The sequence below is a fragment of the Poecile atricapillus genome, chromosome 25 (assembly GCF_030490865.1).
Source record: "Poecile atricapillus isolate bPoeAtr1 chromosome 25, bPoeAtr1.hap1, whole genome shotgun sequence".
In the NCBI taxonomy this organism is placed as follows: Eukaryota; Metazoa; Chordata; class Aves; order Passeriformes; family Paridae; genus Poecile; species Poecile atricapillus.
Genome location: NC_081273.1, coordinates 4,054,378 through 4,068,468, shown reverse-complemented (window position 1 = coordinate 4,068,468; position 14,091 = coordinate 4,054,378). Strand labels below are relative to the sequence as shown.

The window sequence follows — 14,091 nt, the reverse complement described above, 5'->3', positions numbered from 1 at the left end:
TTTCTCCAGAGGTTTGTCCAGGGCTGGCTGGGGTTTGGGATAAAACAGGGATGAGCACTCAGGGATGTTTTTGACCCAAATTCAGCCCAGGGATGTGGCAGAGCTCAGTGGGGGCTGGTGCTGTGTGTGGAGCTGAGGATGGAGAAGGGACACAGGAATTCTGGTGATGGATCCCAGCTTTCCTTGGAATGCCTCAACTCCTGCCTGTAAAGGAAGTGGGGAAAGAATTCCCTGAGTGCCCCTGATGAGTTTTCATTCACTGAATTCTCTCCGCGTCAACCCCAGGGCTCAGGTATCAGACCCAGCTCTGGCACAGCCCAAAAATGACCTGAGCCATGGAATTCGAGGGAAGGATTTCTGCTGGGATCCTGGGGCAGGATTCATGGGAACAGCTCCAGGGAAATAATTTCTCTGGTGGTGGGTAAAGCCCCACACTGCTCATTTGAAGAAATATATTTTATATATGTATCTTCTCCTATATTTAAAAAAATACAATTTTCAGCCCTGCACTGGATCATCTCTCCCATGTTCCCTCAACCCAGAACTAAGACTTTTCTGATTGTAAATACAATTTAATTAATTGCTGCTCCACTGGTAGTATATAAATACGAATTTATACATACAGCAGTGTTTTTCATTGAAGACTGAGACATTGCCAGTTTTTGCTGAAATGCCACCTCTCCCCAGCCAACAAATTCTCCAACTCCTCACCTCTGACCCATGCTGCAAGTTCAGACACTTCAGTTGGCAATTCCCTTAGGAAAAACTCATTATCCAATATTCAGATTTTACAGGATGCAATTTACAGGCTGGACTCACCCAAACTGTCTTTTCCAACCTAATTAATTGAGATTTCCTGCCACAGGTCAGTAATAACCCAGATCAAAAATCCATCCCTACATGTTAATTTAATGTTAAACATTAATTAAGCAGCACCTAGTTCCAAACCTCTTTTCCCACTGCAACACCCCCCTGGATCATGCCCAGTTGTTAAGCAGCCATTGCCTGGATTTTAGGGTTTTTCCCTTTATTTCCTCTGGTCAGCTGGTACAAACAAGTGAATGCAGAGACAGGGTGATGCCCATTAAATAGTTTTTATTCTTTAGGACATGAATTGCATTTCCACTCATTTACAGTACTGTAAAGTGCAATGGTATTCATCTCCCACCTGTGCACATTTTCAAGTATTTAAAATGCCCAGAAAAAAATGTTTTGTTCCATTTTGATTTCACTTTTTTTTTTTTCCTTTCTGTGTTTACAGCAGCTCAGTTATGGAGTTTTTAATCTGGCAAAATAAATCCAGATGTGCCTACAGGATTGGGTCCTTCACTCCAACCCCCAGCCGGGGGTTTCCTCCAACACTAACTGCTAGTGGAATGCATTTCCCGCTGTCCTTAGTCCACCTCCTCGATGGTTGGGCCAGAGGAGGCTCCCCCGGAGGGAGGAGCTCCACCCCCTGGGAATCCTCCAGGCATCCCACCGGGCATCCCTCCTGCGCTCTGGTACAGCTTGGTGATGATGGGGTTGCAAACCTTCTCCAGCTCCTTCTGCTGGTGCTCAAACTCCTCCTTCTCGGCCGTCTGCAAAACAAACAAGAGCTCAGCTGCTTCTGTTCATGACACAGCCCAGGAGGGAAGCAGCACAGCAGCCTGGGTGCCTCATGCCAACAGTCTGGGCTGGTTCAGCCCCAGCACCAAGCCAGGCTTTATTCATTAAAAAATCTATTTATTAAAGGCAGAATCTGCTCGGCTTGAGCATCTCACACTGCTCCTGGAGCAGGGAGCAATTCTGCACCATCCTGTAACAAATTCCAGCTGGGAACAGGAGGGATTGGAAACTCTTTGTGCTCCCAAGCTGTGGTCGCTCAGACATCCAAGGAAGGTACTTGGACCAACACCAGTCTTTCGACTTCTGGTGGAAACTACGAATGGCTTTGGAATCTCTTTCATCACAGCAACCAGGGCTTCTCCTCCATCCTCAACCCTCCCTGTGGCTCAGCCAGACCCTGGGAACTGAAGATGGAATGTGACATACCTGGTTCTTGTCCAGCCAGTTGATGATCTCATTGCATTTGTCCAGGATTTTCTGCTTGTCATCATCAGAGATCTTGCCCTGGAGCTTCTCATCTTCCACAGTGGCTTTCATGTTGAAGGCATAGGACTCCAGGGAATTCTTGGAGGAGACCTTATCCCGCTGCTTCTCATCCTCTGCCTTGTACTTCTCTGCCTCCTGCACCATCCTCTCGATGTCCTCCTTGCTCAGTCGGCCTGCAGAGAACACAACTCATCAGTTTGGACTCAGTCCTTTTTAGGGAATCATCTCAAATCCCCCAACATTACACACTTCAGATCTGGGGGGTGAGGAGGCACAGAATGTGCTTTCTTATGAATTTGTTAATTACTGCGACTTAAAGGCTCACACAGATGTATCTGTGTGAAAACACTGTTACAGCCACATTCTGACTGAAACACAAGGCAGAGCTTGACAACCCCATTTTCCAGCGCTCTCCCACCCCTCAGGTGAGCAGATCCTTACCCTTGTCATTTGTGATGGTGATCTTGTTCTCCTTGCCAGTGCTCTTATCCACAGCAGACACGTTCAGGATGCCATTGGCATCGATATCAAAAGTGACCTCGATCTGAGGGACTCCTCTGGGGGCAGGGGGAATTCCAGTCAGCTCAAACTTGCCCAGCAAGTTGTTGTCCTTGGTCATAGCACGTTCTCCTTCGTACACCTGAGGAGAAGAACAATCACTTTGTGTCAGTGGAATCATAGTAATGGGTCATTTCATTATTATCCTGAAGGGATGTGGTCGCTCAGACATCCAAGGAAGGTACTTTGACCAACACCAGTCTTTCGACTTCTGGTGGAAACTACGAATGGCTTTGGAGTCACTTTCATCACAGCAACCAGGAATTTACAAATTACAGGAATTTAACACCTCTGGCCTAAAAATTATCTCAAGTACCAACCAGTGAAAGCACTGAGAGTGTCCTGTAACTACCCCAGAGCTCTCTGCTCACCTGGATCAGCACCCCAGGCTGGTTGTCAGAGTAGGTTGTGAAGGTCTGGGTCTGCTTGGTGGGGATGGTGGTGTTGCGCTTGATCAGGACTGTCATGACCCCCCCAGCTGTCTCAATACCCAGGGACAGGGGAGTCACGTCCAGCAGCAGCAGATCCTGCACGTTCTCAGACTTGTCTCCAGACAGGATAGCAGCCTGCACAGCTGGAGAGAGAGAGAGACAGCGTTAAAAACCCTGCCAAATGTACCCTGGGAACCGTGCTGGTGGCACCTGGCTCGCTCAGACATCCAAGGAAGGTACTTGGACCATCACCAGTCTTTCGACTTCTGGTGGAAACTACGAATGGCTTTGGAATCTGATTCATCATTGCAAGTCCAAGGGGAATTAATTTCTACAGCTTTAGAAAGCTTTAGTGATTCAGCTGGAAAACCGAGGGCCCCACACCAGAGCTTGCAGCACCAAGAGCTGCAGAGCTGCATTAATTACCTGCACCATAGGCCACAGCCTCATCGGGGTTGATGCTCTTGTTGAGCTCTTTGCCGTTGAAGAAGTCCTGCAGCAGTTTCTGGATCTTGGGGATGCGCGTGGAGCCTCCCACCAGCACGATGTCGTGGATCTGCGACTTGTCCAGCTTGGCGTCCCTCAGGGCCTTCTCCACGGGGTCCAGGGTGCCGCGGAACAGGTCGGCGTTGAGCTCCTCGAAGCGAGCCCTGGTGATGGAGGTGTAGAAGTCGATGCCCTCGTAGAGGGAGTCGATCTCGATGCTGGCCTGGGTGGAGGAGGACAGGGTGCGCTTGGCGCGCTCGCAGGCGGTGCGCAGGCGGCGCACGGCGCGCTTGTTCTCGCTGATGTCCTTCTTGTGCTTGCGCTTGAACTCGGCGATGAAGTGGTTCACCATGCGGTTGTCGAAGTCCTCCCCACCCAAGTGGGTGTCCCCTGCCGTGGATTTCACCTCAAAGATGCCATCTTCGATGGTCAGGATGGACACATCGAAGGTGCCGCCGCCCAGGTCGAAGATGAGGACGTTCCTCTCAGCACCAACCTGGAGAAAACATCCATTTTCATTACTCAATTCTCAGCACTGCTCTAACAGTTTACACTGGCCACACACAGTGACCCCTGCCTACCTTCTTGTCCAGCCCATAGGCAATGGCAGCTGCTGTGGGCTCGTTGATGATTCGCAGCACGTTGAGCCCTGCAATAGTTCCAGCATCTTTCGTTGCCTGGCGCTGGGAGTCGTTGAAATAGGCTGGGACAGTCACTACTGCATTGGTAACAGTCTGCAGGACAGAGCAAAAACAGCTCAGTCAGGGACACCAGTCCTCACACAGAACAACTCATCACATCTTACTTCAGTCCAGAGACTCACCTTTCCAAGATACGCCTCTGCAATTTCCTTCATTTTGGTTAAAACCATGGAAGAGATTTCTTCTGGGTAGAAACTCTTTGTCTCGCCTTTGTACTCGACCTGGACCTTGGGTCTGCCAGCATCATTCACCACAGTGAAGGGCCAGTGCTTCATGTCAGACTGGACCACAGAGTCATCGAATCTGCGCCCAATCAATCGCTTTGCATCTGGAAAACATGATGTATGCACATTAGAAACAGTCATTCCTAATTAAAAACCTAGAATTCTTACTAAAAATACAGAAAATCTTTAATTACTATCTCTTGTTTAATATTGTTACTGCTATAAGATTCAGGTGCAGACACTAAATCTTATTATTTTGATGTGTACTCAGTGCTATCACTCAAATACTGCAAATGCTCTGCCATAAACCAAATTGTGACACCTGATTAAGATTACTCAAGACTATCTACCCTAAAAACTTGCTCAATGACAAATACTTTCTTAAACACCTTTTTTCCTACATCTAATAACTTTTAACTTCCAGTTACACAACTGTAACCAGGTTAAAAATAACTTAGATGCTTTAATTTCTATGAGAAATCTTTAGCCTTGCTGTTAAATAGGAAAAATCTCTTTCATCACTCCCAAGTGTGCCAATCCTGCAGCCTTACCAAAGACTGTGTTGGTGGGGTTCATGGCCACCTGGTTCTTGGCAGCATCCCCGATGAGCCTCTCTGTGTCTGTGAAGGCCACGTAGCTCGGTGTGGTGCGGTTGCCCTGGTCATTTGCAATGATCTCCACCTTCCCATGCTGGAACACTCCAACACAGGAATAGGTGGTGCCAAGATCAATCCCGACAGCTGGTCCCTTCGACATCTTGTCTGAGAAAAAAAGGGGAAAAGTAAGAATAATTTAGTTAAAAGTGAAGCTGGTGTAACTTGCAAAAAAAAAAAAAAAAAAAAAAAAGAAGTGGCTATTTAATCTTTTAAATTTTGAAAAACAGGCTAAACGGGGCTGGGAGCAGCCCGGTGTAGTGAAACGTGCTCTACTGCAAGGAGTTGTAACTGGATCCCAACCCGCTCTGTGAATTCCGGATGATCCCTGGAATTCCATCCCCGTTATCCCACGTGGCCCCAGCAGCGCACACCGGCTGCACTCCCCGCCTCCGCCGCTGGGCGTCCCCCGCACCACGTGGCGCGGGACTCCCGCTCCCAGCGTGCCCCGCGCCTCCCGCGCAACGTGACCACGGCAGCGGGGCGTGCCCGGGGGCTGCCGGGAAATGCAGTCCCCGCCGGGCGGGCCGCGTGCGCTGGCACAGCCCCAGCCCCGTGCGACACCGACCCCCCCTCTTTGAGCCATTCCTCCCCCACATCCCACACGTGGCTGCTCTCCACCCACGCGGCTCCTTCCTTCCTCACCGCCGGCCACTGCAGCACCCGCTATGCCCCGGCGCCGCCCCAGGCCGCCCCCCAGCGAGCCAAGATCGCCGCTGCGCCTCCGCGGGCCCTCCCCTCTTCTCCCCTCCCCCGTTTCAATAAAAATTAATGGAGGCGGGGGAAAAGAGCGGAGTCCCCGCTCCTCCCCCTCCCGCGGCGCATCTCATTTAGGAGAAAAGCGTACAAACGCCGGGATAAAAAAAGATGCACCGCAGCCACCCAAAATGAGCCTGTACTCGCCACCCCCTCCCCGTTCCCGCAGCAAAACGGTCTCTCAGGACACAAAACCACCCGGGAAGGCCCCCAGCCTTTTCCAAGCCGCCTCAGAGCTGCCTCCAGCACCCTCCCTACACCACTCCACAGCGGCTACGTTCCTCCATGCCCTCCCCGTGCCGCATGGCGTTCCCCCAGCCCCGTTACCTGCAGTCCGGCCCGGTCTCTCGTTCAAACACTGGGCAGGATCACAGCTCAGCTCCGGCTCGCTCAATGCCCCGCGCCCGCCGCGCCGCCCTTTTATACCCGCCCAGAACCTTCCAGAAGGCCACGCCTCCCCCGCACAGCTCTGACCAATCAGCGCGTGGATCCCGCCCTCCCACCCGCCAGTGATTGGTCCGTGCCGTGCGTGACGCGCGCCGGAAGGGGGCGTTGCGCGCCGGCCGGCCCCGCGTTCTCGAACCTTCATGCGCTTTCCCCGCGCCCCCCCCAAACCCCGCGGCGGGCGCGGCTTTCCTCGCGCCTCGGCCAATCACAGCCCGCATATCCAGTGACGACACGGGCGAGGGGCGGGGCGCGGGGAGCGGGCGGGCTTTTCAGCCAATCGTCGCGCTGCGCGCCGGGTCCTTATTTGCATATTTCGCAATGGGGCGGGAGGGGCCAATCGGCGCGCGGGAATGGCGGGTGATTTGCATAGAGGGCGGTGGGGAAGGAGAGCGGCGGGCAAGGGGAAGCGCAAGATGGCGGCGCCATGAGGGGCAAGCCCGGGCACTGCCCTCAGGGATCCCCCTGTGCCCCCGAGCCCCGCTGTGCCTGCTGAGATCACTCCTTCCCCTCAGGAATGGCGGCATTCCCCGTTCTCATCCTCGCAGCCATTGCCTGGCGCTTCCCGCGGCGTGTTCTCAGTAAATCTCTCAAGTACAATAATCAGCATCCTCCATGTTCCCTTCTGCAATTCAAAGGAACGTTCCCAGGTTTACCCCCGCGCCTTGTTTCTCTCGCAGGAAGCCGTGTTTGTGGTGTTTTAGACACTGGAACTGCTTATTCCACAGAGTAAAAGCCCCCTCAGCATCTCCACACTTTATAATCCGTAATAATGGACATTTATAATCCTAAACGTCCCCATCCATCAGCAGCCTCAGTCCAAGCCAAGGGCAGGCTGTCAGCCCTTGGTGTGTCGGTGCTGCATGGATAATCCAGCTCCCAGCAGGGATTTATTGCCGTGGGAAGAGAAATGGTGGAAAACCGTGGGGTTTTGGTGTCCTTTGGGATGAGGGGAGCTGGGCAGAGGTCGGGAATCACCTGAGGTCACGCTCAGGGCTGTGGCCTGCAGCCAGTGCAGCCAATGTTTACATGGAATAAAGGCTGAGTGGAACAGCCAGGAGCAGGGAACACAAACACACAGTCCTGGCCAGGCTGGGCCATACTGGGAAAACAGGCAAAGGAACTTCCATTTAAAGGGGTAAAAACTGCACGAAAACAGCATTTCATGTTCTCCCAGGTTGGCTTTAGACAAAAATGTCCTTGGTAGCACTTAAAAGTCCAATTCAGGGACACAGGAACAGATGTTCCTTGTGTCTCTCTGTGATAATTTGCTGTGTGCAAGCCACATCCTGAGACAAGGGTGGCCACATTGCTTTCCGTGGCAATTTGGGGTGACCTCGGTGAGGGGACGTGACACAGAGATCTGGCTCGGCTGGTGACCCGGTGCCAGCCCACTGACACCATCCTGCACCCCAATAACATCCTGCACCCCAATAACACCAGTCCTGTACCCCAATAACATCCTGCATCCCACTGACACCATCCTGCACCCCAATAACACCAGTCCTGTACCCCAATAACATCCTGCACCCCAATAACACCATCCTGCACCCCACTGACACCATCCTGCACCCCAATAACACCATCCTGCACAGGGCTGGAAGCTGAACGGGGATTTTGAGGTGACATCGAGGACAGGGTTTGGAGCTGGAATTGGGGTGCAGAAGGTTAAAGGCAGGGCAGGGGAAGGGGTGCTGTGTCAGGAAGCAAACCATGGTACACCTGGCCAGGTAAAGTGTGTAAAGCTCACTCCACCCTGTCCAGAGTCCAGGCTCCTGTGCTATTCTGCTCCAAGGTTACTCCAGAGATGCTCCTCAGCGTAACTCACACTGAACCCGCCTTGCTGTTGGTCTTTGGGGTGGTTTTTTGAGGGTTTTTTTTTTAAAACCATGGGCAGAATTTCGGTAGGACCTAAGAATAGCACCTTGGGATGCCACAGTGACATTTAGATGTGCAAGCACATTTCACAGAGCAGGCTGAGAGCAAGGGGAGGCAGCCTGAAACTGCAGTGAGTCAGTGCAGGGAGGAGGGCAGCTTGCAAATGACTCATTCCATCAGAAATTAGAGGCTGTTAAACTGGACAAAAGGAGCTCATTAACTTGATATCACAAACATTAAAACTTGGCAGGTTGGACGGGGTTAAGTATTTACTTTGAGTATTTAGTGTGGAGGGGTTTTTTTTCCAAATTGTGGATTGAAACGTTATTTCTGGGAGTGAATTTAGGATATTAAGGATCTAGCAGTGCTTCTCTTTTCAGTGTTTAAAACAGAACTGGGAGGAGAAGGGAGATTATCAAAGGCATTCCTCCTGCTCACCACAGCAGCATTTATTTATATAAAACTTTTGCATCTGCTGAAGCTTGAAAATCACACATTTCCTAGGCCCTCCCTTCCCTTTCCCACGGGGATCCCCCCCTCTCAGTGTGTCAGGACAAACTGCTCGGGGTTAAAAATAACCCCAAATTCCTGATCCTGTACAAAAGTCCGCAACTGCACCTCTCCTCTCAAAACGTGTGTCACCTAATCAGGGTTTTTAATGTCATCAACTCCACCGGGAGCAGGAGCAGCGTTTGCTCTGGAATTAGGGACACACCCGTGAGACCACTGTGTTGTCACCCTGCTTCGTTTTAAACACTGCCTAATTAATGTTGCAATTTTTGCTGCCAGATTTCAGCAAGGAGGATTGCTGATGTCTGGGCACTTCTGCAAAACACCCTGGGGGGAAAAGAAGGCTGAGACAAACCAACCAGCAGCTCCCTAAATCCCAGCCCCAGCTCCTTGGCTGGCTCCAGAGGTTTATCTGCAGGGATCTGAAGTGGCTGAGCACAGCTCAAGGTTTCCTCCTCACCTCAGAGCTCATGAGGAAAGCCAGGCACGTGGGCTGCTTCAGCAGGGAGGTCACAGCAGGGCGAGGATGAAGCCACCAGGGCTTGTTTTGCTGGCATTATTTATTTACCAGGTTGGCTTCCAGCACCTGCGTCCTCAGCCAAAATATCCCAGGTGAAATGGCCTCATGGAAGATAAAACCACTTTTACTTCCGTGTGGCACCCAGGGTTTCACATCTTTTGTGAAATATCACCTAATTTACACTGAAAAATATCCAGGAAAAAAAGCCCAGTTCCCCACGCTTCCCATGCAAATATGCACATAGGCCTGCTTAGCTTAAAAATGGTATTTTTAACTCCATCCTTTTTTTCCCCCTTTGGATTCAGCTTGACAGCATGAAGCACATCACACCACAGAAAGTGGTTCGAGTTGAGTTGAGCTGCAGCACTTCAGCTGCAGCGCCTTTATTTATAAAACAACCAACCAAAAAAAAATAATAATTATGAAATCATTGATTCAAAGGAATCAATAATAAATATTTGCTTTCCTCTGAGTTGTTCAGACACAGTACTAGTACACCAATCATAGCAGGTAGCAGAGATGGAAGCTTGGTTTAGCTGCTGCGAAACAAAAAGCTACATAACATTGTAGGCATTTAATCACACGAGTAATAGCTGGTATATGACAGTAAATGCTTTAATACACTATTTTACAAAACAGGGTTTGGCTTATCTGCTTCCCTTGTGCAACTCCTGATCAGCTGGAGCTTGGAAAATAAAACCTTTGGAAAAAAAAACCTTTGGAATGATCCCTTTCTCCTGTTTCCTTTGGGTGATGAAGCTCCCTGTCAATCCCTGGTGTGTGGGCTGCAGCAGATACCTGGACAGCTCCTGCATCCCAACAGGGTTTGGAAATTCCAAGGCAGCAGGGTTTGGAGCAGCCAGGATCCATCCCCCAGGCCAAGCTTCAGCCACTGCACCTGACCTTGCCCAAAGCTCTCAGCACAGGGAGGTTTAACAGCAGGAGAGGCTGCCAGGGCTGCCCAAAGGCTCCAGGAAAACCTCCCAGGGTGAATTCTCCTCCCTCCAGGCTGCAGAGCCTCCTCTCTGCTAATTACCAGCCTGGGCTGTGGCTCAAAGCTGCCCCAGAGCTTTTGGCTGAGCTGTGGCCAGCTCAGCTGCTGGAATTGTCACCCTCGGTTTGTGGTGAGGAGCTCCTGGAGGCTCAGGCACGGGAAAAGCGCTCCTGGGTCTCTGCACACGGTGAGGATCCTCAGGGGCAGCACAGGGAAGGTTCAGCACAATGAGCACCCACAGAAGAACCCACAAGCTGCTTTCACCATCCTGTTCCTGCTTTTGGGATTTTCCCAGCTCTGGAGTGGCTTGGGAGTGCTTTGGAGCCTTCAGGGCTCAGGAAAGAAAAACAAAGCAGAGGAATGACAGACACCCAGAGCTGCTGCTTCACACACAGCTGGTCCAGGGATGTGCTCCTGGAGGATCCACCACCAGCAGCTGTCACGGAAGGAGCAGCTTATCCAACACCTCAAGGTCTCACTTGTTCAAAACTGGGATTGCTTTCCCTGCACAGCATCAGCAATTTGTCCTGCCAAGGGTTAATCTGGAGTAGAGAAAGCAATGGAATTTTGAGGGACTGCTCCTAGGAAGAGAAGGTCTCATACAGTGTAGGGCAAGTTTGAAAACTCTTTCCCATATGGAAGTAGCCTGAGCACGGCTTGGCTTTGATGAGGATGTCAAAGATCTCAAGTAAAGAAATTAGAATTCTGGGTCTCAGTCAGAAAAGGAGATTAATGACAATCCTGGAGTGAAAGAATTATAGATCTTCTGTGCTCATCCATCTTCTGTAGGCTCTTCCCACAAATTGGAGAAACCCTTTTCCTCCCTCAAATGGGGGAAAAAAACCCCAAACACCTTCATTCTTTAAACAGAAAATCACCAGGAATACAGGAATCTAGAAGCTCAGTGTCTTGTGTGTAGCAGCAGTCAGAGTCAAATCCTTCTGAGGAAAATATCAACAGCAGAATTCTGCATCTGTCCCTACCTCCCATCCTTTCCTAACTTCGTATTCCATGGAAATGCTTAACCTGGCTGCTCACAAAAAATATTTTTTACAATTCTTGCAATTCTTTACGAGTCTTGCTAAAGGTTTAAGCCTCAGCTCTGGCACATGGCCCAGCATTTGGGGTGGGAGTGGGACAAAGCACACAAAGATTTCCTAATGGGAGCAGCGCTTGGTGCTTGTTTACCTGTCCCAGGTGTGTTTTCCTGTCTGGGAATCCTTCAGGCCTTCCCTGGGGGTCAGCTCAGGACTGCTGCTCGTTCAGCCTTGGGAAGAACTTTCCATGAGACTCCAGCTCCCTCCAAACCTGGCCAATTCTCCAGCTGGCAATAACTGAGAGCTCTTCCAAACGCTCCATCCTGGTTTTGGTACATTGGTGGCGTTCCCCGTTGGGGCACTGCCTCCCTGCTGGATTCAGTGCCCAGTTCTGCTCTCTCTAAGGCTCATCAGCCACGGCCACCCCTCCAGTGTGGCCCCCGTGGCTCTGCAGTGCTGCCCATGGAAGCAGATTCAGGCTCCTGGCCCTAAGTTTATTCTGGCAATTAAAGCACCTCTGTTTTCTCGACAGAAAAGGTCCTTTCCCTTTAGTACAGAGTTTAGTTCAGATGCTTTAATACTGCATCTCTTGTCCTTTGGGAGTGATCCTTTAGTTGCAGCCTCCAGTATTTCGCTGAATGCAGAAAATGTGAAGCACCTGTCAGTTCCCTTTGAGGCTGGACACCCTCAGCCCCAAAATCTTCACTTAAGACAACTCATCTTCGAGACACTTCTCCAAAACCAGCCCCAGGGGCTCCTCCCTCCCCACAAAACCTGTCTGGAATATTATGCATCTTTAAGTCTCTGTTGATCCCTTTTAAAAAATCCTGAGGTTTGGCTTCTTTTCACTCTTACAGCGTTTTGCTGTCGTAGGTTTTAAATGCTCAGTCAAAGGAAAAAGGAAAAAAAAAAAAAAGATAATTTAAAAAGAAGCTCCCTTTCCCCTCCAATATATCTGCCAGTATCAGAACCTCAGTGCTGGAAGATGTTCAGAAAGAATTGAGTGGGAGGGCTTCTCGTGGTGTGAATAATCCCGAGTGATTAAGATTAAGCTGACCAGGAAGAGAACTAGCTACCCTAAGGATGCTAAAGTGGCTGGTGGTGTGTGAAGTGTTGCTCTGGCTCCCAGGATGCTCACACGGTCTGGAACGCCCGGCTCTGCGCGGGCACCATCACCGCTGGCGCTCCCAGCTTCACCAGGTTGTTGTAATCGACTTTCTTTGGCTCGGGGTCTTTCCTGTCCAGCTGCCTCTGGCCGTACTGGGGAGGGGTCAGGTGCGGGGTGGCCTCGGTGGACAAAGTCCGCTGGCTGCGGGAGGCACTGTTGGCTGTGGACCTGGTGGAGGAGGAACCCGAGCGGGAGCTCCTGGAGCCCGAGGAGGAGGAGCTGGGTTTGACGAGGTGTGCCTTGGGTGCCTCGGCATCTTCCCTGCAAGGGAAAACACACACAGGGATCAAACAACACGAGAAAAGCTCGGCCCTCGCTCCGCAATGCTGCTGCAAATCACCCGGAATGGGGGAAAGAAGGGGAGAAAAAAGGGGGAAAGAAGAGGGAAAGGAAGGGAGAAAAGAAGGGGGAAAAGAAGAGGGAAAAGTGGGGGAAAGAAGGAAGAAAGAAGGGGGCAGAGAAGAGGGGAAAGAGAGAAGAAAGAAGGGGGAAAGAAGGGAGACAGAAGGGAGAAATAAGGGAAAGAATGGAAGAAAGAAGGGCAAAAGAAGGGAAAAGAAGGGGGAAACAAGGGAGAAAGATGAGTAAAGAAGGGAGAAAGAGTGGAGAAGGAAGGGGGAAAGAAGGGAGAAATAAGGAAAAGAATGACAGAAAGAAGTGGGAAAGAAAGGAAAAGAAAGGTGAAAGAAGGGGGAAAGAATGGAGAAAGAAGGGGAAAAAAAGGTGGAAAGAAAGTGGGAAGAAGGGGAAAGAAGAAGGAAAAGAAAGGGGTAAGAAGGGAAGAAGAGGGGTAAAGAAAGGAAAGAAAAATAAAATAAAGAAAAAATGAAACGGGAAGAAGGCAAGAAAACCACCTCCAAACCCTCTCAGAACCACAACTGACAAGCAGCTTCAATTTAACACCACAAAAAAATATGCAAATGCTTCAAAATACCAAAATTGCAAATGTGAGAGAAAACAGTTGGTTGAGGTCTGTGCTAATTTACCAGGGGAAAGAAGAGGGGGAACTTTAATCTAATTTTCTGGAAAGTCTTCACAAAGATTCTCACAGAGAAATTTGTCGGTGATATTTTACTGAGACTTTAAAAGCTTTTTAGAACAACCTTTGAAGAGACTTAAATCTACTTCTAGTTAGTTAAAACCGTGGTGGGAAACTGTGAGCAGGGAGTGTGGGAGGTGGGATTAAATAAAAGGCGTTACCTGATTTCGTTTGGTGCCTCCTCTTCCTCGTATCTCTTCTTTTCTTTCCTCCTTATCGTCAGCCTCACCACCAGGAAAAGGAGGGAGAGCCCCACCACCACTCCACACACTGCCCCAGCGATCATGCTGATATTTTGTGCATCTGTCGTCCAAAAAAACAAATTTATTGGTGAAGCCTTGTTGGTGTGGTGGGGTTTTAGTCCCAGCACTGGGAATAACTCAGGACAGAACGCTGGAGGTTATTTTTTTAGGTGTGTCTCCACGCAGAAGTTGAACCAGTTTATCCTCAGCTAAAGCTGAGCTGGCAGGGAGTGAAGCACTCACCTCTGCAAAGGTGAAACCGCAAGTGCTGGGCCTTCAGCTGTGGGGCAGAGTTGAAATAAGAGGGAAAATCCCTTTCTAAGAGCAGAAAAGTGCAGAAAATGCCAAGACAGGAG

General features: G+C 50.3%; 2 protein-coding genes and 3 non-coding genes across 6 annotated transcripts in view; all 5 read right to left on the bottom strand.

Annotated features, from left to right (window-relative positions):
* Positions 1-1,075: 1,075 nt before the first annotated feature.
* HSPA8 (heat shock protein family A (Hsp70) member 8) lies at positions 1,076-6,375 on the bottom strand. The gene is made up of 9 exons (XM_058856884.1): positions 6,231-6,375; positions 5,046-5,255; positions 4,393-4,598; positions 4,151-4,303; positions 3,510-4,065; positions 3,024-3,226; positions 2,536-2,734; positions 2,035-2,267; positions 1,076-1,580 (listed from the first exon to the last, which is right to left on the bottom strand). The coding sequence occupies exons 2-9, from the start codon at positions 5,248-5,250 to the stop codon at positions 1,395-1,397; spliced, it is 1,941 nt and encodes a 646-aa protein (XP_058712867.1). The 5' UTR covers positions 5,251-5,255; positions 6,231-6,375; the 3' UTR covers positions 1,076-1,394.
* LOC131588401 (small nucleolar RNA SNORD14) lies at positions 1,861-1,957 on the bottom strand. The gene has a single exon (XR_009279577.1). It is a non-coding gene; the product is annotated as a small nucleolar RNA SNORD14 (small nucleolar RNA).
* On the bottom strand, positions 2,813-2,909 carry LOC131588403 (small nucleolar RNA SNORD14). Its single transcript, XR_009279579.1, has one exon. It is a non-coding gene; the product is annotated as a small nucleolar RNA SNORD14 (small nucleolar RNA).
* On the bottom strand, positions 3,299-3,395 carry LOC131588402 (small nucleolar RNA SNORD14). Its single transcript, XR_009279578.1, has one exon. It is a non-coding gene; the product is annotated as a small nucleolar RNA SNORD14 (small nucleolar RNA).
* A 3,224-nt stretch (positions 6,376-9,599) lies between the features above and the next one.
* The window catches only part of CLMP (CXADR like membrane protein), a 40,747-nt gene continuing 36,255 nt past the window's right edge, over positions 9,600-14,091 (bottom strand). For both annotated transcript variants that reach the window (XM_058857158.1, XM_058857157.1), the window contains 2 exons: positions 13,655-13,796; positions 9,600-12,715 (listed from right to left, as the gene is read on the bottom strand). In XM_058857158.1, the coding sequence (XP_058713141.1) occupies positions 12,421-12,715; positions 13,655-13,796 (437 nt within the window). In that variant the 3' untranslated portion in view covers positions 9,600-12,420. The remainder of the gene's footprint in view (positions 12,716-13,654; positions 13,797-14,091) is intronic.

What these genes read in the sequence shown, in the direction of transcription:
- HSPA8 (XM_058856884.1), bottom strand. Translation starts at nt 5,250, where the DNA reads ATGTCGAAGGGACCAGCTGTCGGGATTGATCTTGGCACCACCTATTCC. An exon ending in CCCCACCAACACAGTCTTTG is followed by an intron (nt 4,599 to 5,045) that starts GTAAGGCTGCAG and finishes CATGTTTTCCAG; the next exon opens with ATGCAAAGCGATTGATTGGG. An exon ending in ACTGGCTGGACAAGAACCAG is followed by an intron (nt 1,581 to 2,034) that starts GTATGTCACATT and finishes TTTGTTTTGCAG; the next exon opens with ACGGCCGAGAAGGAGGAGTT.